Source organism: Semicossyphus pulcher, unplaced genomic scaffold (assembly GCF_022749685.1).
Source record: "Semicossyphus pulcher isolate SPU_LCO1_2020_fin unplaced genomic scaffold, fSemPul1.0.p SCAF_18, whole genome shotgun sequence".
NCBI classification, from domain to species: Eukaryota; Metazoa; Chordata; class Actinopteri; order Labriformes; family Labridae; genus Semicossyphus; species Semicossyphus pulcher.
The window spans coordinates 10,845,544-10,871,646 of NW_027211691.1; the positions used below are offsets into that span (position 1 = coordinate 10,845,544).

General features: G+C 42.8%; 1 protein-coding gene across 1 annotated transcript in view; it reads left to right on the plus strand.

The window, feature by feature from the left end:
* Positions 1 to 26,103, plus strand: part of myripb (myosin VIIA and Rab interacting protein b) — a 121,270-nt gene that overhangs the window by 65,215 nt on the left and 29,952 nt on the right. Inside the window, exon 3 of the mRNA XM_069667547.1 lies at positions 24,824 to 24,960. Coding sequence (XP_069523648.1) covers positions 24,824 to 24,960 — 137 coding nt within the window. The remainder of the gene's footprint in view (positions 1 to 24,823; positions 24,961 to 26,103) is intronic.

A 26,103-nucleotide genomic window follows, 5' to 3' on the forward strand; every position in this document is an offset into this window, starting at 1 on the left:
AGGCTTAGCCGCTGCTTCGCTGACTGCACTCCGCTCACCTTGTTTAGTCATGATTTCCCACCTGAGCGACGAGTGCTGTTTGATCTCATTTGTTTAAACTCATCCGATGTTATTAAGCCTGAACCTCCGGTGCTTCCGAGGTGCGCGCCTGCTCCCTGTTTGCGTTTCTGTTTGCCTCTGTGGTCAGCTCTGAGAGGGGAGGCTGGAAACTTCCTGCATACCTTAACCCTGCTTTGTTTTGTAAGTAATCACACTTTCCAGCATTTGTTTTGGCAATTATAGCTCACAAGGAGGTTTTGTTTGTTAATTAGTAAACTTTAATTAGTCAGTTTATTCATAAATTCTTTATGGAACCATCTGTTTGCTGGAGTAAACATAGAAAAAAAGGACAGAAAGTGCATCATTTGAGACACAGATATGCAGTCTAAACAGAGCATTCTGGTACTATTCCAAACAGTGTGCACTAAAAACGAACCTTACCTTATAACAAATATAGACAGTTTAGTAGTATTAAGCTGGCGGCAGCAGGTAGAGTGGCCCAGAGCTATCCAAAAAACTACTAAACAACAGGAATCTCCCTCCCTCGCCTTTTCTCTCTCTGCCTCTGTGTCGTTCAGGTTATTTGTTCAGAGCAGCAGCAGCCGAACTCGGGTGAAGCTGTCTGATTCATACGGGATCAAAGCTCCCGTTCATATCAGGGCTGGCAGTGTGAGAGATATCAAAGCGGCAAGCATACACACATGCACACACTCAAAGTGAGAGCTCACATTGCACGGATAAACTAACAGAGACAAGCAAACAAATAGAGCACGTTAAGTCTGTCTGGTCCTGTGATCATTTTTTCTTGAGGGAATTAGAGGTCATAGCAAAAAGCCGCGACATTTTCTACATGTACATGTTTTTGACTTATGTCCCAGTCTTCTTCATGTGTTTTCTTTATTTAGAGCAGTGGTTCTCAACTGGTCTCGGCTCAGGACCCAAAGTTTTTTAACCACTCAAATTGATTTAATGAAAAATGGTGCAGTTTGGGCCTGAGACAGAACGAATCAACACAGTATGTCAACATCACAAAACACAACAGTATAATAGTCAACCAAAATGAGTCAACCAGCTGGTGGCGGTGCATAAGAGGAACATATTCCCTCTACAATAAATTTAATTAACGGCGTTTTTTTTAACAGAAATAAACTTGAGAAAGTACAACATAAGTGTAAGTACTGTAGGGCTTATTAAGTTTGAAGCATGTAAGTGTAGCTGGGATTACCCAATCAGCGGATACATGGAGTGTGAATAAACAACACTACTACCGCACGCACGTCATAGGAAACCCATGTCCTTCAAAATAAAAGCGCAGCATAGACTTTTTAACACAACTTTTTATTTTCAAGAACACATCCACGACTTACTGAAAACAGCTCTGTGACTCACTTTTGGGTCCTGACCCACCAGTTGAGAACCATGGATTTAGAGGATAGTTGTTGCTTGTTGTGAAGCTCTGATAGTGATAATACACTACATACATACAGCGACTATTTTTCTCTGAAAACATACTTGTTGAGCTGGGAAACTCAAATGCTAATACAGCAGTGGCTTGGGTTTAAAGTGTTGAGTGTCAGAGTAATCTTTATCCTCAAACCAACTCTTGATTGCTTAGAAACTAAAAAAAGACAATGGATAGTGAAAATCTGGAGGGACATTTGGCCATATTTCATAGTACAAACGACACTTTTGATAACTCATTAGCTACTAACAGCTAACTCGCTAACTTTAGCATTCAACCATTTCCATTTCTAACATTGCTCTAAGCTTTGCTTAGCTAGCAAACATTTCCGTTAGCTGGAATAGTATGTGTAACGCTATCAAACAGTAAAGCTAGTTAGGAATTGGTTGAATGCTAACGTTAGCTTTTCTTTCAGAAGCTAATGACTCATCAAAGTTGTTGTTTTACCTTGAAATATGGCCGAATGACCCTCTGGATTTCACTCTTCTTTGTCTTAAAAGTTGCTGATCAATTGGGAAGTGGGGAAATGATTACTATTTGTCAGATTTTCTACGTTTATATGCTTTGCAAACCAGGAAACACGGCAAAATGACACTACAACAGCATTTGAGCTCATGTCATGAGCGCTACATTAAAGAAAAAATGCAGCTGTGTGAATATGGTGAATAAACCACAACTATGAGTATCCTGACCCTCTGATTGGCTAGTTTGATGACTGATTAGCGGCTTATTCCTCAGTACATTAAGTAACATAAACTTATAGTAGATTACAGCGGGTTTACTCCATTTCATACTGTTGTAAATTACAGTTAACTTTAGCAATGTGCTAATCGTCCTATCTTACAATGGGTACTTCTTGTTATCTTTTATGTTACAAAACCATTTTAAAAAATGCTGCTCATGTTTTAAGGATTATTTAGGATTGAAATCAATTGTTTCAACCTTAATGCAGATTATCGCAGCACCTCGGCAATGCAGTGTAAGTCATTTTTGTGTTACGTGAGTTTGCGCTCACCTGCAGAGGGGAGTAGTGGAGGCCCTGCAGGTTCTGTAGTGGCTGCCTGGGTTGTAGATTTATGCATTATTAACAAGGGCCTCTCTATCTTCTGGTCCCTCACTCTTAATCTTTAATTCTTTATGTCTGTCGCTCTCCTTCTTCATTTCTGCTCTCATTTGTTTTTGAGGAACTGAATTCAGCTCAGATCGTTTTCTACGGCACCAAACAGCCGCAGGATGCACATCTCCACACTCAGTTTTCTGTTTACTCTAACAACCTCTGAAGTGAACACATATTGGTTAAATGGGTTTCAGCAAACACGTCTCCCAGCCGGAGCGAGTGAGAAATATCTTCTGAACCTTCCTCCCTCCTCTTCCTCGGCCTGCTCTTGATGCTCTGATGGTAAATATCAGATCGGCCGCCTGCCTGCAGAGGACACGCACTGATGTAATGGCCTCCACCTGCCTGCTGCAAATACCTGCAGGCGGATAAACACACACACATCTCTGCCGACTATAAACACACTATCTCAGACTTGCAGAGATGTATCACAGCATGTGGGACAGAGTAGCTGCTGCAAAAAGCAAATTCAAACATCAGCAGATGCAGGAATCTGAGAACAAAGACAGAATGAAACAAACACAAAGACACAAGAGGACGAACAAGAAAGGGAAGGCAGACATGAGGCTGATTGTCGGCTAAACATGTATTTGGGTAAGCTTGTCATTCTGCCAAATCCCTGTCCTCACCACCTCCTCATTTCACAAAGCATTTCAGCTTCATCCTAACTTATTGTTGTTATTTATTGTAGTCATTTAACAGCATCAAACATTTCCATTCCTCTCTGTGGGTTGTTGCCTTTTGTATTAGCTTTCCAGCATTTACATTGTACATATTTATGTGCATTTCTTTCACTAAAGACTGCAGCAGTCGCGACCACAGCACAGCCACAGCTGCACTCCATAAATATACAAGAGCAGAGCAGCAAACTTATTCTCCAGTCACTTTGTCACTTGTTTAAAGATGCCCTGAGGCGTTCTCTTGTGAACAAACAAACTTATGTTTACACTCACTAAAACACACTGTTTGTACCCCCGAGTCGAGCAGCTGTGCATTTCCTTCCTCCTAAAACATTTGCAGAGCCTGTTCTTAAAATGAATTATGCATTTACATACATTAAATCTAGTATTGTTTACATCACTGTTTACTATCTTGCAGTCTTCTTTGCTGCATTTGCTGGCACATTGCCGCATGTCTTGGTGTTGATGACTTGAATAGTGTTAAACCTTTGGCAGGATTGTGTAGCACATCACATGTGTGCATGCGAGTCAGTAGCCTTTTTTACACTGCGGTTCTGCCACAGCGCCGTAACGAAGCTCCGTCCTCATGCCTCGTTTGTCATTCTACATTGGACTAAGCAGCGCCGGCGTTGTGGAAGCGAAACGTGCACTAGGTGTAAATAAACAGTAGTGCTTCAAATACACACACAACGGCGCTGTTCCGCCCTGGTGTTTACACAGACGCCATTTCGCCTCTGTTACTACCTCCGATGCCGGCTCAGAGGTGGAACGACTTCACCCCGCCATTCCGCCTCCATGCGTTTTACATAGAAGACGGAACTTAACAGATGCGTAATAACCCCGCCTTGAACTGGCAGTGTAAAAACGGCTGGTGTGTTCATGCAATAGATAAACAAATCAGGGAGCATTCACTGAAGAAAAACCTTTATGGAGTTACCAGGGAATCTCCAACAGAGTATAATGACACATAAGATTGCTGCGACTGTTGCTCAGTGGTAGAGTCGGTCGTCTTTCAATCGGAAGGTCGGAGGTTCGATCCCTCAGTTTACATTTCAAAGTGTCTTTGGGCAAGACACCGAACCCCAAATTGCTCCCGGTGGCATAGCCAACGACTGACTGACAGTTATCACACTTTGCCCAACTGTCTCTGCCATCAGTGTATGAATAAACTAAATAAGTACAGTTCATTTACCATAAGATGCATGATATTAACATACATCTAGTGATAGTAGCTGGGGTCATAAGGGGGTTTCGGGTCATTCAACTTCAGACCCCCTCAACCAGGCGACCTGACCCGGAAGGGATCAGTTCCCAACCTGTGTCCAAGAAGCATTAGACCACGGCTTGTCTTGTGATCCACAGCCATCTTGAAGCCTTTTTTGCAGCCTCTGCTGATGGCTTGTCTCAGTGATGCCCACCCTGGAGACTGTAGGCTTTGCACAGTGATTTTCCTGCAAAGCCCCTCCCTCCTACTTCGATGGGCATGCCATCCGCTTCTGTGGCACTTCTCCACCAGCGTATTTAGCCTTCTTCCTCTCGCTGGCCTCCGCCATCCGCTCCTCCCAAGACCACGTGCTTGGATGTTTCAGAGAACAGCACAATTTCTGGTCTGAGGGTCGTCTCCATGATGTTTTCAGGGAATCTAAACTGCTTTCCCAGGTCCACCCTTATTTGCCGGTCATGAGCTGATCCAAGGAGGCCTTCCTGGGCTCTTGGTCGGGGTTTTGATGGTTCTCCTGCTCGCACAAATGAGATCCCACGCCTTGATGGTTGGAGACACTTGATGGAATCAGCAACAACCTTTAGCACTTTGTCATATTTACACATTATATGCTATTGGTGCTGCTATTGGTGTAGACACACTAATTCTTACAGCACTATTAAACATGCAACGTTCCCAAATGTTCCACATGAAATATTAAATAATGGAAAAGACGCAATAGTAAGAAAACGTTAGTTGCACAGTCACAGTTGCGTCTCCAGCTGAACATGATTTCAAGCCTGTTACTCACAGCTCAGCGACTCCGTGTGGCTCTTTTGTTCTTTTCAGTCACACACATCATTTAACAAATGTGACGGCAAGTTTACATCCAGCCGAGTCACAAAGTCACAGCTTCAGTGTGACTGTGTCAGACGTGGGAGAATTTCCATAAAACTTTTAACATGACAACTCAAAATGAATGCAGTTATGTTTCAGCTACAGCAGCACAGAGAGAGACTGTACGCACGCCTTAGTAATTTACAACTTAAAGGTATGGAGGAGATGGCTTTTGGGCAGCCGTCTGATTTCTGAGTCAAGTAAAGTTCATTAATTTGTCTCACCGCTCTCTACATTTACACCCTCGATATGTCGCTGTGGGCTACACAGATAACACAGGTTTCCTCATTTAAGATTCATTTAAGCATCCAACATTTACATCCCTCCCTGAGGGTTGTCGCTTCACTCTGCCTGTCCTTGCAATTAACTTTCCAGCATTTATATTTCATACATTTATGTGTATTTATTTCAGCAAAGACTGCAGCAGTCACAACCACAGCTGCACTACATAAACATGAGCAAAGTCCAGTCAGTAGTTTGATTATTCCGTTTTGTCCTGCAGCGTATTCTTGTACAAACGCAATTTCTGTTAAACTCAGTTTTCACTGTGTATACCCCAACAAATGAGTTCAGTGTGTTTCCTTTCTCATGAATCATTTGTTAAGCCATTTTTTTAAAGAATGAATAATACATTTAAATACATTATATCCTTCTTCACTGCTTTTGCTGGCGCATTGCAGCACAATCTCGGAGCTCGTCACAAAATGCACGAGAGCAGAGGAAACTTGACCCAAATGCAGATACAGTGACCAGGCAGGCAGATGCAGAAATAAGAGTGATTTAATGACAACACAAAGAGGCTCACTGAGTCCGGGTACAGCAGGCAGGCGGGAGAATGAAACAGATCCAGGGACAAAATGTGAACAAGCAGGCTGAAGGGTTCTAATACGGGGAAAACGCAATGAACTGGCAAAGAACAAAGAAAAGTGGCTTTATGCTGCTGGGCTGGTTAAGGAGATCTACAACAGGTGTGTGGGTAGGAGAGTCCGGGCTGGGGGTGTTCGAAATTACATACTATCAGTGCATACTGTGTTCGGTGGTAGTTTGGAGCTGTTCAAATGTGTTTTGCAGTAAGCTACGCCAGGCGCAGTTTCCGGTTATGGAAGGCGGAAGCAAACAGCTGCTTCTTTAGCTACAGCGCCCCCTTCTGCTCTTCTGCTGCCGTCCGCCATTTCAACTGCCGTTGTGACGTTCCAGCGCTTTGCATTGTGGGATACAGTAGGCAAGGCAAACTGGTCCGATGCATACTGGAGATTTTGTCCAAATCTACATGTGCATGACTTAGTTTTTCACTTGGTGTGTTGCTAATTACGATACATTGTTCACTTATCTTATTAGTTCTGTACATATTTTTTAGGACACAATTGTTTACTTATTTTTATTTTTATTTGCCCTTTATTATAATGTTGCACTATCCACTTTGCTGCTGTAACACTGTATATTTCTCCCTTTTGGGATGAATAAAGGATCATCTTATCTTACATTAGCACATACTGCTGGTATAGTATGCGATTTGAAACACAGCGATGCACTTACAAAAAAAAAGCAGGAAACACTCAAGCCAAACTCAGGACTGTGACAGAGCTAAACAGCTTAATAGTGTTACTAGACATCACAAACGAGTATCATAAAACATAGGAAACACCTGTGTATTAACTTGTGTATGTACACAATATAAAGTGCAAGCTTGCAACTCACTGTTAAAATCTGAAACTAAATAATATGTTTTTCTTTATTCATACATTCTTATTAGCAACCAACATTTCCAAAGTTAAAGAAACACACGTTGGAAAAACTATAGTTACACAATAACTGTAGCGTCTCCAGCTGAACATGATTTCAAGCCTGTTACTCACAGCTCAGCGACTCCATGTGGCTCTTTTGTTCTTTTCAGTCACACACATCATTTAACAAATGTGACGGCAAGTTTACATCCAGCCGAGTCACTTTTATGTAAAAGTCGCGGCTTCACTGTGACTGTGTCAGACCTGGTAGCATTCCAGTAAGACTTTCAAGGAGAAGAGCGCTACCACAGCACAGGAATAAATATATGCAGACAGACAGATTATGTGCACTTTAGTGAGAGTCATTTATCACAGATGTTTAATCTGTGATGCACAAAGAAATATGAAACGGCTACACAATGCTAATGAGCCCGTTTGACACATTGGTAACCACAATCTATGGTATTTGTAACACATTTATCATGTCTTATACAATATAATGTGTTTAGAATAAATATATAACTAATTGACCCTCTTGCATAATGTGCCACTTATTGAATAAACATGGTGGCTCTTTCTGTAATGGTACTATAATTATAACTTTGTGAAGCCAGCACTATATTTCTTCCATGTCTGCAAATAGTTCCAGTTATTATCAGTAAAAACATCACCAGCAGCAGGTCTGTCCCTGCGTCTGCCTCTCAGTATCGACTTCACCCTCAGATGGAGAGCATCACCTTGATGTCTGCACTGATCACACTCGGAGGTCACTGATAATGATCAAAACAATTTCTACTGAGAGGCAGAGAGAGAGAAGGTGTCTATACGCCCCCGCCTTCCACCCCATCCACTCCCCTGCTTCATGGCTTCAATTACTCAGCGTGACAGAGTTAGCATGAATAATGCAGAGGTCCCCTGCCCTGGCCTGGAGTACCATGCATGTGTGACATAAAAGAGAGGGGGCAAAGGGTCTTCTGAACGATCAAAGCCGAGCTGGAGTAAGAGCAGCGGCGATGCAGAAGCTGAAACAGAAGTGCGTTATGCACAGGTCATTGACATGAGCCTAATCACTGAACTCATGCATTCTAGCCCCATGCGACCCCTGTACTCGTCTGTCATGCCTCTCCAGCATTTCTATGTTTAATAGTGTTTACAGATGAGCTTCTCTGCTCTGGGATGTTTTTGCCTCAGGCTGCTCTGATGCTGTTGAGGGTTGTTTTATCCTAATGAGGCCTGCATGGGTAATTAAAATGAGAGATAAAATGTAACGTAGATTAAAAAAATTATAATGCAACCGCTTGCTGAAACAGTTTCAAGGTTCCAAAAATGTTTCCACACTGTGGGGCTTTCTTTCCAAGGTGGTTCTTGGCTTTCTTTCCAAGGTGGTTTTTATGATCAGTTAGTGATGCAGGGTAGAGGTGACTGTCACAGGGCCAGTGGTTGATGAATGGTGCAGTATTTAGTCTATGTGGCATCTCACCGTGCAGTCTGTTATCCTTGCTGCGACTTCACACCACCACCTTTCTCCAATATACCGTCCTCTCACATGATCTCAAGCTTTATTATACGGAAGCTATCTGTGCATGGCTGCACTGTTACAATCTGACATCAAACATAGACAAAAACCCTGTAAATTTTTCAATAGGATACGATACGATACGATATGAATTTACTGCGGCAGTGATTCTCAAACTGGGGGGCCTGGAATAATGATGGGGGTGTGGCAAGGCTCAATAAAAACAATGCACACAGTTCTGCACTGCTAGCAAAGCATGGCCAATTTTGTGAAAGGATTGCCAGGTAAACACAAGGCTGAAGATGAATCTATACCAAACAAAACAACTACTAAAACAAAGACAATGAAATATGGAGGATCCTATCTCTCCCTCGGCTTCACCGTCCGACACTGGCCGTGTCTGCGTTGCAGGTGAATCTACTAAAAGTAAATACAGACTGCTGCACAGTGGTCTCCGTGTGCTCTGGTGAAGAGCTGCACTAACATGATATCAGACAGACTTTTCCTGTAGATAAGACGTGAAAAGCGAGTTTTCCTTGTGCACCAAGCAGCAATAAACTAGCAGCTTTACATGTTCCACTTAACTTGCTTCACTATCGCACGTCCTGCGATGTGACTATTGCACATGTGCACATGTGCACATTGCAATTGCGATGGTGGTTTCCAGACTATGCTCGACTGTCATGCCAAACAGAGTGGCTTTAATAAAGCATCATCTGTGCCATCAAATGCTCAACTCGCCTCCTATAATGTAGCTTACAGAGATGCTTCATGTAAAAAGCTGCACACTACAGCTGAGGAATTAATACGACCCTCAGTGGTTTCACCTATGATTGATGAAGCAACAAGCAGCAAACTAAAGGCCGCCACTGTCAGCAACACCATTGTGCGGCCCATTTATGACATGTCAAAAGATATCGAGGAGCAGCACGTGTCTGATAGCGTGTTAGTGTATATGGATACATAACGATACAATATGACACAACACGATACCATATAATATGATGTGATATGATGACACACTATGATACTATACGATGCGATGCGAAATGATGCAGTGTGATCCAGTATGATACAAAATGATATAATATGATACTTTATTGTCCCTGTCTCCACAGTTGTACTAAACAGAGTGGCAGAGTAGCAAATAGAAATCACAGATACAAAATAGATTTTAACTCTAATATGAACTGTCACAGAACCCATTCAGCAGAAGTATTTCAGAATATTTTCCTCTCTGACATATTTAAGATTCCTGATTCACAGACTCACAGAGAAGATGTGGCAGAGGCCAAAATAACAAAAAGCGCTAAGAGAGATGGATGCAAAAGGCGAGCCACAAAAACAAAGGCCAACAGTGGCTATTAATATGATATGAGACAAAAGTAAAAGGCCAAGGAAAAATGCTCCACAGCTATGGTTGAGCCTTTCCCCTCTCAATCCCTCCATCTGTCTCTGTCACAACACAATCAGTGATGATACAGAGAAAAACAGCACGCTGTAAATGGAAAAAGACTCATGAGTAAGAGAGGAGATAAATGTGTGTATGTGCATCTATCTAGTGTGTATTTGTGCGCCTGTGTGTTTTGTTTGTGATCTGTGTGCCCAGCATCAATGATTCATCGTCGTCCGTCTCCCACGCCCTGTCTGCCAGACTGAGTTGAGAGAGTGTTGTTTGCTCTGAACCAGCGTGTGTGTCATTTAAGAGCTCAGGGTACCAACACACACACGCCTTCGGTCCAGTGAAACTGGCCGGCAAATCAGCAACGAAAAGGCATGTGGTGTCACGGGTCAGACGGAGGTCCAAAAAATATTGAGCGGTAGCGATGCAGAATTTGGTGGTGTAGTCCTTTGTGATGGCACACCATTAAATTATGCACCACTTCAATTTTTTAAACAGAAAATGCATCAGCACAACGCTGTTTCTCTTGGCTGAATTGTGACCTTTGACCTGACGGTCAGCTGGTTCTTTACTACAAGTGTGACTGTGCCTTTACACTTGATGCTGCGGGACAAGTCAGTATTGCTATACTTTCATTGATTAAGATGGTTAGTACGCACTGCGATGGCCTAAAAGATCTCCACTGGTAAAAATGCGCTGCAATTAAAGACACAATGCAAATTCAAAAACACAAGAGCAAATACAACAACAGAAATGTGCTGCCAAAAAACATTCTTCAATAAATTATGATCCAGTTTTTTTTAAACTTTTTGGGCTTTTTGCCTTTATTTGATAGGACAGCTGAAGAGAGACAGGAAGTGTGGGGAGTAGGGATGACATGCTGGGAGTCGAGCCTGCGATCATTGCATAGAGGACTGTAGCATTGGTACATGGGGCATCTGCTCTACCAAGTGAGTTTTTGAGTTTGCATTATTTCTGAATTTGCAACTCTTTGTTTGTCCTTACAGAAATCTTTTGGGCCGTTGCAGCACAATCGGCCTTGTCAGCCACCGTACTAATGCGATATAGACAGACACAGGTATTTTCCCCAGCTAAATGAAGCTGAGTTTTTCATGTACACATAAACAATTTAATTGAATGGACTGTACTTATATAGCGCTTTTCTAGTCTTGCAACCACTCAAAGCACTTTTACACTACATATAACATTCACTCTCACATTCACACACTGATGGCAGAGGCTGCTACATAAAGTTCCCAACTGTCAGTCAGTTATCACGTTCATTCACCGATGGCTATGTCACTGGGAGAAATTTGGGGTTCAGTGTGTTGCCCAAGAACACTTCGACAGACTGAGGAAACTGGGGATCAAACCACCAACCTTCCGTTTGAGAGATGATTGACTATCACTGATCCACGTGACTATTATTGTTCGGTTGATTTAAAAGTCTATCCTCTTCTAGCAAAGCAAAAAACGCTCCAATTTCTATACACGCTACCACAGTTTGCAGGGGTGTGTTTTTCAGTCAGACAGCAGACACACAGAGAGAGCATGAAGGATGGCAAAGACAGGAGTTGTGAGAACAATCTGCTCCTCCACCAGCAATTTTTGTTTCTTGGTTGCTGTTGTGTGACTAACTTGATGGGATGTGCTCCCGGTTTAAGGGCAGCCAAAGGCCTGTCTGGGAAGGAGGCCATTCATTGGCTGCCTAATGATGGGAGTGCAGAGAGATGTTGATCTTTACTGGCCTCTTTTTTGGATGCCTTTTCTCCAGTGAAATGCACTCAAGTGGAGGATGCTCGAGTGGAGGCGGTTGACCTCGGGTCACAGAAACACAGGAATGATTTCAGTAGGAATACTTGCAGACACGCACACACACTTGTATTTTAAAGCCATGTGTGTCTGAGTCTTTATTCCCCATTTGTGTTTGGATTTCAAGCACAAAGCACGTCAGTGTTTTAGTCTTTGACAGGCAACAATCTGCACTTAAAAGCATTACAAGTACTCAGTGTTAATCGGATTTCTCTTCTTGCATAGAACAATAAAGCTCTGCTTATGTTATAAATGACACTGGTGCACTTATGGCAAACGTCTAAAGCCGACAACGTCAATCTATCTGCATCATAAACACAACCTGAAACCTTTTTAATCTGGATAAAGTTTTCGTATCTGCTCGGGCAGACACTTTGCTGTCATGCAAACAGGAAGTGAGTTGAACTTTTACATTTCCATTGAAATCCGCGTTCCTGTGGTCACAGTACAGGTAGCCGCTTTAGAGAATGTCAGACCTTGACATCTGCAGCTGTTCTGTCCCCTTCTGTGACACTGTGTTCCTCTTCTGGGAAAAAACCCTCTTTCACAGCTTTCTGGCTTATCAGACACACACACTCGGACAGATCTTAAAGGAGCAGCCAAAGACAGTCTCCCTGCTTCCCCCTCTTTTACCACTGAAGATCGATTCACATGGATTATATAGACTGAGGCTGTTCTTTGAAAAAGAACTTCTAAAAATAGATCCCGTGGACCAAATGTCCCCATATGCCGGGGCTCCACGATGCAATCAAAGCAATGACCTTTTTTTCTTAACATGCTCAATGTCTCTGTTCTCCCCTGCCCTCTCGTTCCCCTCTGTTGCTCCTCTCTCTCTCTCTCCGGTCTCTAACAGGTGATGGCAGTATGTGTAGGCTGGTGTTGTCAGGCTGGTTCCCTCTGCTCCCAAACAGGCTGTTTAGACTGACACTTGAATGCACAGGGTTCTGGCAGCTTCAGGAGGCATTACCCCTTTGTCCTGTTTATCCTGTGGCAAGTGCACAATGTCTAGGGGTTGAAGCAGGCTAATAACCTTTAGCCAGTGCCTCCCTTCCTCATTCTCCACACACTGCTTTAACATTGTGTCCAGTGTACCTGTATACTGCTAAGAATGAGGGTTGTAACCTGCAATTCTTTTCAGTTTCTTGCAAAATTTCTAGTGGTGTACGATATTATCGGCACGTTATCGACATCTGCAGATTATGGCTGTAAAATGACATAGCGGTATTGGCTGATATGTAATTTTTCTGCTGATATTTTCCGCTGTTAAAACAACGCTTTAATTCTGCCTAAACGCTCGATAATTCGCTAAAAAAGCTTGACGTAATGCTACGACAGTAACTCAGCGCAAGTGTGCACGCACACTGCCTGCACAGTTATCAACAATTTTCAAATAAAGACTAAAAAGTCACAGAAACTCGAACCAATGACTAGAAGTTAAACGACTTTCACAACTCTTAACTTGCTAACAGTTAGCTCAAATTCTCGGCACTTTACCGGACTTAACATCAAACACGCCAAAAATACATTTAGTAACAGAGTGTAACATAAACACCAGTGCAAAACTAACTTACATATTCATGAACGCACACATGATAAAAAGAGTCCCTCAGTGATCACTGATGTCTCTGTAGTAGGTGCAGTAAACAAGTCCGGGCATGTCTCCCTCACTGCCGTGTTTCGGGGGATGCTGCATTCAGGTGTGCTCAGAAACGTGAGTGATGAGACACGTGACCTTTTGTACAGCACTTCTGTCAAGCATGAAGAAGGGTGCAAGATGTCTGCGGTGTGGCAGTTTTTGGCCACTACAATAAGAGTAGGCATGATATCAATTCTACTACAGGGGAGACTTGATGTTCTCTGCAACTAGGTGGAAAAAAACATGCCTAATATATCGGTATCGCAATCGGAAAAAAGGGTTGGAAAACATCAGCATATCGGATATGATTGGAAAAAATCCGATATCATCCATTCCATAGAGACATCTCCCTTTAAAGTTCTCCTAGTGTCCTGTGAAATACAAAAAACCCTATTTTTTTGTGCGCACTCATTGTGTAATCTCTAAATCCTGTTATTTCAGTGGATTTTCATTTCCTGGCCGAGGTGTTTGATGCCATTAAGAGGATAAAAACAGGGTTTCCACTCCCAACAGTGACCTGAAAAAAACCCCAAAAAAAACACCCAGCGATGACACCTTATTGAGATTTAATTACCATCATGGGCTTTGTAGTTCAAACAAATTAATTTTGTGTACAGCCTCTAATCATATCATCCTTTTCTGCACATAATTGCTCAGATAAAGCCTGAAAGGAGCTGCGGTCTTCATTACCCACACAGTAGCCAGATTGGGAAAGACTCGAGTGGTGTGACTGCAGTCTACTCTGTCACTACATTTCCCACGTTACCGGGCTGCTGCAGAGCTCTGCCTCTCTCTGCATGTTACCCCTTAAAATCCCATGTGGTGCTCTGGCTGCAGAAGCTGGAGGCTGAGTGCAGATTATCTCGCTTTCCCATATGCTCTATACGGCGCATCCTCTCATGTAAATACACGGGCGCCTGTAAAAACCTCTTAGTTGCTGTGTCCATTTATTTGGAGGATGTTTTGGACTGAGGGGAATATTTCAAAGTGACCTATATGTGATATCATTTTGAACAGACCTCCATCCCTAAACTGACCCACATGTGCCGCAGAACGACAACACATGACGTCACATCTGGCCAGCTGTTACAGAAGCCCAGTTGCGGTCCCTGGGAACACTGTATCTGGCGACTGGGGGCTCGTGCACACGGATAAACAGGCCAAATTTATAAAATCACACATTTCCTAGAAAAGAAGTGAACTAGAATACTTCCAGCTGAAGTATAACTTTGCTCTCAGTCTGCTAATGCGTCCTTTGTGTGTCATTAGTTAGCATCACACCCCTTTAAAAGATGTACTTTGAACATTAGTGGACAAAAGCCTCACAAATTGATCCAAGGTCCTTAAACCTTAAAGCTAAGATTATAATGGCCTATTGTATTACAGTGCAATGACAAAGGTACACTTTAAATACTCGTATTACATTTATCCTCTGATCTGCAGATCTGGGATGCATTGCTGTATCAGGAATACTAGTATATCATGTGTCAGATGTTAGGTTGATAACCTTTAAGAAGAAATCTTATATAAAGGATTCCATAGGACTCTGAGTGGGAGTTTTATGTAACATCTGAGAAATCTTTCTGCCTCGCCCACACAGAGAATATAAGATGTATCTAGTGGTGAAAAATTGATTATTTAGCTGTCATTTTTCTAAACCTGTGTGAAACTAAAGGTCAGATTCTACTTCTCATCAATCCCGACCCTACCGGACCCAGAGCCTTACCTTTTGTTTTCTGTTGACTTTAGAGGCACCAGGGGCACTCTGTCCGTCATTTTGAAGGAAACACACAGATGCAGACGACACATATTTCAAAGTTTTAAAAAATTGTATTTAATATGATATAGAAATCCAATGTAATTTTTCATAGTCTGTATAAAAAGATGGCAACTTACAAGTGAAGCCAAAACATCTCTATCGCCCCCTGCTGACTGGCTGCAGTATAGGTCATAAAGCCTGCCTCCTCCATGTTAACAGATGGGACATGAGTCAAACTATAAAATCAAAATACACGTCAAATACATTTTCTAAAACATGGTTTCTGTCATTGTAGTTGAACTGATTTACGTCTAAGTCTTAATTTTTCTGATACGTTTAGTTTTAATTATTTATTTGATGCTGTAAAAAGGATGATTGACAGCTCTGTTGACAAATACAGCTCCTGCAGCGGATCTGTTCCAGATTAGTAGAGTAGGGGAGGAACGGTGAGACTAAAACAATCACTCCAGTCATTGAAGTTTCCATATCTGTGAACCTCTGCTTCAGACCAACACATGAAGCTGTTCTGTCGTTAGATTTTTTTCAGTAATTTAAGTGTATTCAAGAGTACATGGAGACATGTCCTCCACCTTTATAAACAGTCATTGTTATTTTTCTTAAAAAGATTTTTCTCCAGATGATATTCATAACATAACCACTCCCATTTTAGTTAATAAATCAACATTTTTCTATAATGGTTGTTTCTGCTTAAATTAATTAGGATGCTGTAGGAACGGAAACACATCGTCTGCATAAAGACGGATTCTGTACGGTCATGTCGATGCTTCTGTACCCTCGATTATGTTTTTTCTTTGTGCATTAGAGTTTTATTTCTGGTAGTTAATAAGTTAACATTTTGCTATATTGGTTTTTGTTCACAGAAGTGCGTTTTTGGGGTGTTGGTTGTCCTTATATGTTATATATGTCGGTAGGACAAAGGTTAAGTGATAGAGAATCAGTACCTGCAGTGTGTAAGTGACAAAACGTCCAACAGTTCTAAGAATCAGCACTTATCAGCGCTTTAGGAAAGCAGGCACAGAGTGAGCAGTTTGTATTTCACTTTGGTCCCTCTATTCATGCTCTGTCAGACAGCACTTTGTCCCAATATAACTCATTTCCAGTGTTCCATACTGTGCCACGGGCTCTCCAAGCTGCCGACACATTCATCTGTAACACCCGGCATGGTGAAGGCCCAGAGAGAGAGCTGGGCGATAAAGTGGGAGAGAGACACAGAGAAGAAGACAGTGAAAGGGAGGGAGGGAGAGTAAAGGTGACAGCTTAAGGGCTCCAACGAAAAAAGCAAGTAGGAGGAAGAAATGGCAAAGAAAATTGCTTAAATGTAGACTTTTTAGAGACACTTTAAGTGAAGTGAATTTAGCAGAATGCTCTGTCGGGAACCTGCAGGAGCTGTCGAGGTTAAATGCTGCAGTACGCGAGAAACACAATTCAACTTGTGCATGTTTAAACTGCTGTGAAACATGCTGCTTTGCATATGTGTTTGAGTCAGAGGGTTGTGTTCATTTAAAGACACAGTGCTCTGCATGGGAGAGCCGCTGGGTAGACTATAAAGAGGGAAATAGACCCTGCTGTATGGTCAAACACTGTAAAGGCACACATACTCTCTTAACAAACGAACTGAAGGTATTAGTGAGAAAGGCACACAAAAACCACCTTATTAAGCTCATTTTATGTCCCTGTTCCCGCCTATCTGTAAGACAATCATGCAGGTAATCAACATTCAAGCTGATTCCTGGAAAGGTTACATACAGAGCTGCTGCTGTGAGTGTTGTTTTTCTGCCTGCTGCAAACCACACGCTACTTTAAATCATACTGACAGTTTAGTGCGGCCGTGTCCTGGAAATCTCATACTGTAGGCATCTGAGCAGTTGACCCACGACCTTGTCCTTGTCCTTCGGCCTTCTCTGCCATCACTGAATATATTTCTAAAGATTGTTTTGGGGTTAAGCAAAGCAGACAGCGGAAAAAAACTCTGCAATTAATATGCAAAACAGTGCCTGGAACATTAAACAGCGCTTAGTGCAGACAAACATTATTTAATACGTCAGTCTATATAAATACAGCCGCTATGTTGTTTGTATAGTTAGTAAATGCACACTACAATGTGGACATCCAAGTGTCGTGCACAATCTTTAAGTAGACATTTTCTTGATCCGTGCTTTCTTTTCCCTCTTGCACAAATCTGCCCCGACATGTAGAAACACACAAACACAGAGTCGGGCAGAGATGTGGATGAAAGGTCATTAATTCTTGTTTGGAGTCGGAGTTTCTCCAACTCCTCATAACAGGAATTAATCAATATTAATATCCCTTCCCCTGCTGCGAGCTACATTTGTTATTTAATGGGCCCATCTTCTGCTGAGGACATATTTGGGTTGCAGTTTAGATATTTTTGTAGGCGAGGACAATTAAGGTAGAATAATGAAGGAAAATAGCCAAACTTGATTCTCTTCCTTTCTGTGTCAGTGAACAAGACACTGAGGGCGCACCTGAAGTCTGTTTGTTTGATCCCACTTTTCCAGCAGACCAAAAGTTTTGATGTATGAGGAAGCTGCTTTCTGATTGGTCAGAATTTCAGCATGGGAAAACTCCCTGAAGTAAACAAAGAGCGAGGAAGAGCATACTCCTCGATTACACTCAACACGATCGCAGACTTTAATGTTTTGTTGTCTGAGTTTAACCGACATTGTTCCACAGATCGATCACTCCTTTAGTTTCTCACTGAACAGTTTGAATACCTCCGTGTTCTGTTGCCTTTCCACAAGCATTTGTGAAATTGTTTGCTCAGCCTATATTTGTATTTCCTCGTCGCTCCCCCACGTCTGCCCCTGGCTACGTGTCTGTCTCTGCAAGTGTCAGCTCCCATTAACAACCCACAATGCTCAGTGTTTTGGTTTGCTTCCTGTATTCGGTCCTACTTTAAGTCTGATTATGTTCTCACCTGAAGCAAACCGGAATATGGTGTTCCGTCTTTTCTGGCGGACCATGGTCCGCAGTTCGAGTGCGTGTTCTCACCTGTCCAAAGGAACCGGACTTTCTGACTTTACTTTAAGTCCGGACCAAAGCTGTCAGGATCTGTATGCACCCTTAATCTCCATACCTACTCTGACTTTTGATATGCCTTTAAAGAAGGTCAGTTTTTGTCCATGAGCAAAGTATCCTCAATGCAATGCTTTTGCACTATTCTCAAGTATTTCTTTATGTTGGCCATTTAGTTATATAATATGTGATTCAGTAACTGCCAGATTTTGAACAGGTAGCTCAGTCGTAGTAAAAGCTTCCTGTTGGAGTGACTTACGGTCCCGGAGGAACACAAACACATCGTCTGCATAAAGATGGATTCTGTTCGGTCTTGGCGATGCTTCTATACCTTGATGATTGTGATCAGACCTGCTGGACGCTCAGTGAATATTGAGGTGAGGGAATGAGGATATCTTGCTTTATAATCCTGTCAAATCAATTTACAAGTCAGCCCATTGATGGTGATTGTTGGGTAGGATAGTAACATAGGATACGTTTTTCATTACTTTCTCATTCCCTCATAAAAATGTATATTTTTTATAGATTCATGACAGTTTCATTGTTGAACTTGGTATTAGGAATCAAGACAGCACTCGACATGATAACTCCAGCTTTTCACTCTCAAGTTGAGGACCATAACTTCCCAAACAGCAGATCGCTTTGATCTAACCCCGGAGCTGACAACAATCTAATTCTTCGCCTTATTTTCTTCTGTTAACAAGAACAGTCACTCAAGTCTTCAGAAGAGACGAGAGCCTATTTGATGTTCTGTTAGAATCATCCCCCCACTCTTCTCTCTTCTCCCTGAACTCCCATCCCTACAGCAGCCTCAACAGAAGCTGAACCAATTCATTAGGAGGCTCAGAAAGTCAATTATGCTAATGGTTCCCTTTGCCAAGGGAGCTGGAAAGTCAGCAAAGCCAGATACTTTTTATTGCACTTCGTCTACATATTCTTTAATATATTTTATTTAGGCCCTATTTAGATGCAATCTTGTGAAGTATAGAGGGCGTAAGGGCTGGGGAGAAGATTAGAAGGCAGGCGTTGGTTCCCAGGAATCCACTAAGTCGAGCGCAGGCTAAGTGATGATCGGGAACGGGTAGACCCGGCGTCAGGAGACCATCCACCGGAATCCCTCTTACTTATTCATGCAGCAGCCGAGCATCGGGGAATCTCCCAGCCTCATTATGAAATGTGTATTTGCAGAAGCTCACACAGCAGTGCAGCTCTTGCTTGAAAGCCTCTGCTTATCCACTCCACTCTCCTCCCTTCTTTCTCTCTTTTTTAGATCAGATCACCCCGGGGAAGCGATGTCATGCTTCATTCATCGAGACGCCTCTCCCACTGTCCTAAATCCCTCTCTCTCCCCGCGTTCTTTGAAAGGGAGAGCTCGGCTAATTTCATCAAGTTTGTGTAGCTGCCTGGCCTGGAAGGGAGCAGATGCCTGAGCTTAAGTTTGCATTTACTTATCATCTGTTTTGGTGCCAAATTGAGTGACAGGATTGGAATGGGAGTGTTGCGCCTCTGTGCAGCTGCATTTAAAGGGAAAACATGTATGCATGCCAGTGTTTCCTCGGGATCTTCTTCAGCAACAGGGGGGAGGGTTTGAAGTCTTGGTTTGCATGCTGACTTGAATATTAATAGGTAAATCAAAAATACAAAATAAAATGAGACTTTACAATAAAAGCAAACTTAAGAACTAATTTATTTACATCTTTATACACACATAAAAACACTTTGGCCACCCTGTACAGTATTGACCCTTGGGGGCAAAGTTTGCAGCCTGAGAGCACTTAATTTTAATGTAAAAAATCCCACTGGTCAAAAAACACCCGGCTTTTTTTGCTTAGTGGGAAAGGTTACAATCGGCATTCAGACCCAGGTCACATGACTCTGCAGTAGACCCGGGTAATTATCACCTCGTCTCCGCTCGGCATTGATGAGAACACAAAACCTGTGTCGACACACTAATCTCCTGCCCCTTTCCGGCGCGATGTTATGCTCCGTCCGAGCAGCTCTGAAACATCGTTCCAAATTTGAAACAGACTGAATGAGTACCACTGTAACATCTCCACTATTTACTTGTAACAACGGGAGAACACAGGGGAAAAGGACTCAAATGCGAGACTCAAAAACTCTGAGATAAAAGTTTAAAAGCTCAGCCTTTTAATCAGGCAAGGTTCACAGGTAGGCAGTCAGACCAGGCAAACAAAACAGGCGAGGGTCAGGCAAAAGGCAAAGTCAAAAAGGCAAAAACAGGAATGGTACACAAGGCTCAGGTAGACACGAGGGAATAATGCTGGAACGTTTGACACGGAGGTACAAAGACGAACTGGCAAGTAGGAAGGGGACACACAGACTATATACTAAAGAAGGGCAGGCCAAACGAGACACAGGTAGAAACAACTGGGGAAAGGTCAGGTAATCACAGAGGCAGGAAACACAAGGACAGGATCTGAAACGAGAGGAGAGGTGAGTGGTTTTGAAATCAGCTTCAGCCAGTGCTCTGTTAAGTGAGCTACCTATGGAGATGTGTTTCTTCTGCGTATGACAGAGATTACCACTGAAAGTGATGCGAACATGATTGCCAGCTAACATCAAATAGTTCCAATCTTCCTGCATGAACATTACTTAACCTGCTCTACGTGTCAGGTAACAGATGATATGTCTGCTCTTCTTCGACTAAGTGTTATAAGGGAAGTGTGATTCTGTCGTGTGTGGTGTAATTTTCAACATGCTTCCCACATTCTAACATTATACATGGAGATAGTATATTGGTATATTGGGAATATTGATTCGTTAAAATATGTCACTCCTGAAATCATAAGGTTTTATATATGTAATACAGAATCAAAGTAGTCTCCCCATGCCGTCCTGTTTCTCCTGTGTGTAATCAAAAACATGTCATGTACTGAGAGGGTTAGACCTTGTCAGGTGGAAATAGAAACACATCATTGTAACCGTTTTTGACAAGGCAGCATAAATCATCAGAACTGAAAAGGCTGCAGTCTGATCCTTGCAGGCGAGTGCACACGATCACAGAACGTCACCTAAAAGTCAATGCTTTATAACATTACAGGATTTTTAAAGGGATCGGCCTTTTTGTTATAGAGTCATGTGCTTTTTTATAAAACCAGAAACAGTCATTCATCCCTCTCCTTAAAGCCACAAGACTCCATTGAAAAAAACAGTGATTTTACCTTGCGGCACAAGGGAGCTGCTTGTTTACGTCAGCCTTGATGAGTAAACGGTGCGAACAGTAGCAGCTAGCATGCAACTGCACACAAAGTTACCCAGAATAAAGACTTCAACAACGGTAACAAGGGTTTGCTAGGGGTTAAGGGGTTTAGCAATCAGGCGACAGTATTTTAATCTTCATTTTAAGGCTGTGAGGATGCATGCTACGCAGCCCTACAGCTTAATTTAAAAGTGAATTTAGATGCCGCTCAGATAACTCATCTCCATTATCCTTTTTTTTCCCTTATAACTTTTCAGTTCGGAGGTCGCTCCCAGTGGCTCCAGCTCATTTCAGACAACAGGTGGAACCTATCTGTATTTCTGCCTCGCATGATGCCACCTCGATGCTGCTTTGATCATCCCGATTCATTTCTGTGCCTCCTTCCTCGGGCCCACAGGGAGATAAAAAGAGCCCGGCCTCTCCGCCGCAGCTCAGCAGCCACCATTAGAGCGGCTGGGTTGACCCGTGGCATGAAATTAAGGAGCTGAGGCCCATTGAGCAGCGCGTCTGATAGAGGCGGAGGATAATAAATCCTCTGAGAAAAGAGGGAGGGAGGGAAGTGTGGAGGGGAGGTGGGATGGATGTGGCAGCCAGTGCAGCCTCAGGGGCACTCAGGGTCCCTTTATTAGCACGGCTATTTTCACCCTCTCCTTTAACGGCCTGTCTCTTCATTGAGCGGAGGCGGCAACATGCACACACACACTAAATAAAACATTCAGTCATGTACGGTGTGTAGTGTACTCCCTGTCTTTGTCCCTGCTCTTTGATAATGAGGAGAATGGAGTCAATGACGCATGAGGCACATAGTTCTGCACGTACGTAGAGTGTGCCTGTTTATGAGAAACTGAAAGACTGATCTGACCTTTGCTGGACGTGCACACAGTGTTTGATCGGTTGATCTCTTTCTGCCACAGACCCATTCATTCCATATTCCGTTCACATAAAGTCTTAAAATCGCGTCAGAAACATACATAGTTTAATTTGTAGAAAGCTGGATTCTTTAGTTTTCTCAAACAGCAAACACTGCTTTGTTTGGGCCTATTTTCAGCTGCGGATTTAGCTGGCTAGTGAGCATTTATAGCAGAAGGATGGGGTTTGTGGGATTGCCTCAAAATAAACTGCAATGCTCTGCTCATTGTTACCATGGAACGTGTCATCCCTTTTGGTCTATTCATGGTATTTGCCACGGTGGCCAACGAGGGCAATCACGCTGCAGCGGCCCAAACGGTTTGCATTCGCAGAAACAGGCTGCATATTCAGAAAACGATGCCAATTCAAAAACACATGCAAAGGTCAAAAACAAATGCAACGACGGAAACACGCTGCAAATGAAATAAACATGCTGCAACAAGCCGAAACAAATGCATTAACATCGAACGTGCTGCAAAAACAGAAATGATGCAAAGTCATAAAAACACAAACCCAGAAAACACATGCAAAATGAAAAACACTGCAAATCCAGTCAACACTACGGAAGTGCTCCAGACCTGTAGGGGGCGCTTAGTGTAACAGCTTAGAGCATGACCTAAGCGTGCTTCCATGAGCTACGGATCTAAATTAGACGTGTGCAGCTAGCGGTAGTATCAGCAGACTCTAAGCACAGGGGCATGTCATTGTTCAGTCCTTAAACTCCTCCAAACTCCCTGTGCTCCTTAGACACATTATATTATATATATAATATGTCAAGCTAGCATGATATATGGATATGGTATATTGGTCTGAGTGGGAGCATTATTTGATTTGGGATGTGCTCAGAGCCCGACAACGGGTAGAGTCATCTTAAAGTAGCCCACTGCTAGCTGTACGGCTAACAGAAGCTACACTCGTTATTTTAGCCAAGCTATCTGTCAATCTGCAGCCATTTCTCAACAAAGCTGGGCTTTCTTTGAGATGTTTTTTTGCACAGCAGTAATGTTACAAAGTCTGATGATTAATTAATTCACTGTCTCGTCCCCCTCTCTCTTTCTCGGCCCCTAAAGGCCTGGAGCACTTATGTTGTGTTGACTGGATTTGGACATGCACATGTTTTCAAATTGGCGTCCTTTCTGTATTTGCAGCCTGTTTCGTCTAATGGAAACTCTTTGAGCCGTTACAGCGCGATTGCCCTTGTCGGCCATCGTAGTTTGCAGACTATAAAAAAAAATATCAACAAAAATACAGAATATAAACAGCTCTGCCTTTTAAAGACAGGTGTTGTCGGTAATTATTTGGACCACGAATTGTATTCGAAGATGATGAAACATGTGACGAATGACATAATATCGACCTGTTGATTAAAAAGATTAAAAAATTGGAAATTAAAAGTGAACAGTAGTAACAACAATTCACTTGCAGAATCAAAGTCCACTCATTCACTATAGAAGTAGGAGGCTTATTAATGATGTATAGTAGGTGCCGCAGGCTTTGTGGAGTGTATCATACACCTAATAATTATATGCATAGGTAACACTTGCACTAACCCTGCTACCACTCAATAGACGCACTCCAGTATATGAACATGTAAATATGCACATGTTAGTGAGCCTGTGTGTTGAATGGTGTGTAAATAATCCCACTGTGTTTGAGGGTTCTGCCTCCTTCAACAGTAAGTCTGTCTTTGTGTGTTGTGTTTGTTTAGCCTCACCAGTGTGTGCGTGCGTATGTGTGTGTGTGTGTGTGTGTGTGTGTGTGAGAAAGTGGCAGAGGGACCGCGAGATTAAACACTAAGTTGGCAGAGTTTCATGCAATCCGACGCAACACTGGCGCAGAGGGAGCGCTTCTCTCAGGGCTTTTCATAACCCGCTCCGCTATGAATTGCTGCTTATGTAATTGGCCGGCATTAAAGCACCAGCATGCACCACCAACTGTAGGAAAGTCTGGAAAATGATGTGACGTCACTTCTGGAATTCTATAGGCATTCACTGCAGTCATATACATAACAATACACAGCTTTGATCCTGCAGAGTATCCCTTTTTATACTTTTGTTGCAGCCTCCACAGAGAGGAAGAGGAGCTACTGACGCTGCTCAAGTCAGACAAAGAGCAAACACAAACCTTTATGGAAAAGCACACAATTACACAATCCTACCTGATCCATTCTTATTGATTTTATCCTGCTTTTCTTTCTTAAAATAGTCCCAAAAGTTCATGAGGTTTGGTTATCCACGTTTTAATTATGAGAAGACACTCGACTCGAGCAGGTTTTAATGGAATCTTGGCTTGAACTCAAAGTTATAATCCTGCTGTAATTACAATAAAATCTGATGCCTGCCCATGTTTTTTTTCCCATCTGTTCTTAATTTCATGTTTTCTTTTCTCGCAGGGTTTTAAGGACCCAGTCGCTTGAATGGTATTACAACAATGTGAAGATCCGCTTCAAGAGGTTCGGCAGCGCCAAGGTTCTGAAGACTCTGTACAGGAAGCACATCATCGAGAGAGGAGCGCTCTCTGAACTACCAGGTAACTTCATCCTCCTGGATTGTATTCTCGTCAGACATGCATCTCGTTGTTGTGCTGCCATTGTTTTCCTTTTTATTTTTATCTTTTAATCATTTTGATTGGAGAGCGGCCTTCTGTCTCTCTGCAATGTTGAGTCATGTTGTGATTAGAGCGATTTTTAGGATTTGGCTGGAGACGTGATGTACCCTCCTCAACTCGGGGGGAAAAAATGGCTCCGGTTTGACGCGCTCACATGATTAATCGCTAGTTCCTTTTGTTAAATAATCAGTCACTTTGTTTCACACATTTTGCCCTCTCGCTGACTGATTCACTTAATTACTTTCTCGAACATTGTTGACTTGACTCCATCCCTGGCTGCAGCATTCTCACAGTACAGCAGCGTCAGTGCCTGTGTGTGACGGACTCCAGGTGAGCCGCCCTGCAGGACTCGTCCTGCCGTTTAATCTCCCTCGTGGTGGCTCGGGCCACTTTGCATCCCCTGTAAATCGTTCCCTCTCAGGACAGCAGCAGCAGCAACAATACAGCTTTGATCCCGCCTCCCCCCCCCTGCAGATAGCATTGTTATGACCCGGCTGCAACATGATCGGTCTGCCTCTGTGGCTGACAACATGGCATTATTTCAAACCCTGCTACATGGGATTAAATGGATGAAGGGAGCACAGAGGGGATAAATCAGGTCGGATTGAGGCTGAACTGGATGACGTTGACATGAGGGGATGTTTAGGAAAACGCAGTGACCATACTTGCAGTTGATTTAAAGTGATGTGATTGGCCTGGACAACATTAATAACATATTCCTATAGAGGAGATATCTGCCACAATGCAACCCGCACTATAGAGGAATACAGCGGCAGTACAACTAGTTGGCGTGGTTCCTGAAATGTCTTATTTCATTCCATTTGCAGACAGCACGTCTCGCCATCATGAAAGCTGACAGGACGGCTAAAATAGCCAGATTTGGCTCACCACTTCTGCTCTGAAAATATGTTGGTCAGAAATAAGCTTATAAGTATTTACCCTAATAACATGGTGTGTTAGTACAGGGCAGAACAGAACTGCATTGTCCCACCAGAGGAATGCATCTCTGCAGAAAAACAGCACAAAGCACAGGAACACAGTAAAACACAAGACAATAAAAGACTT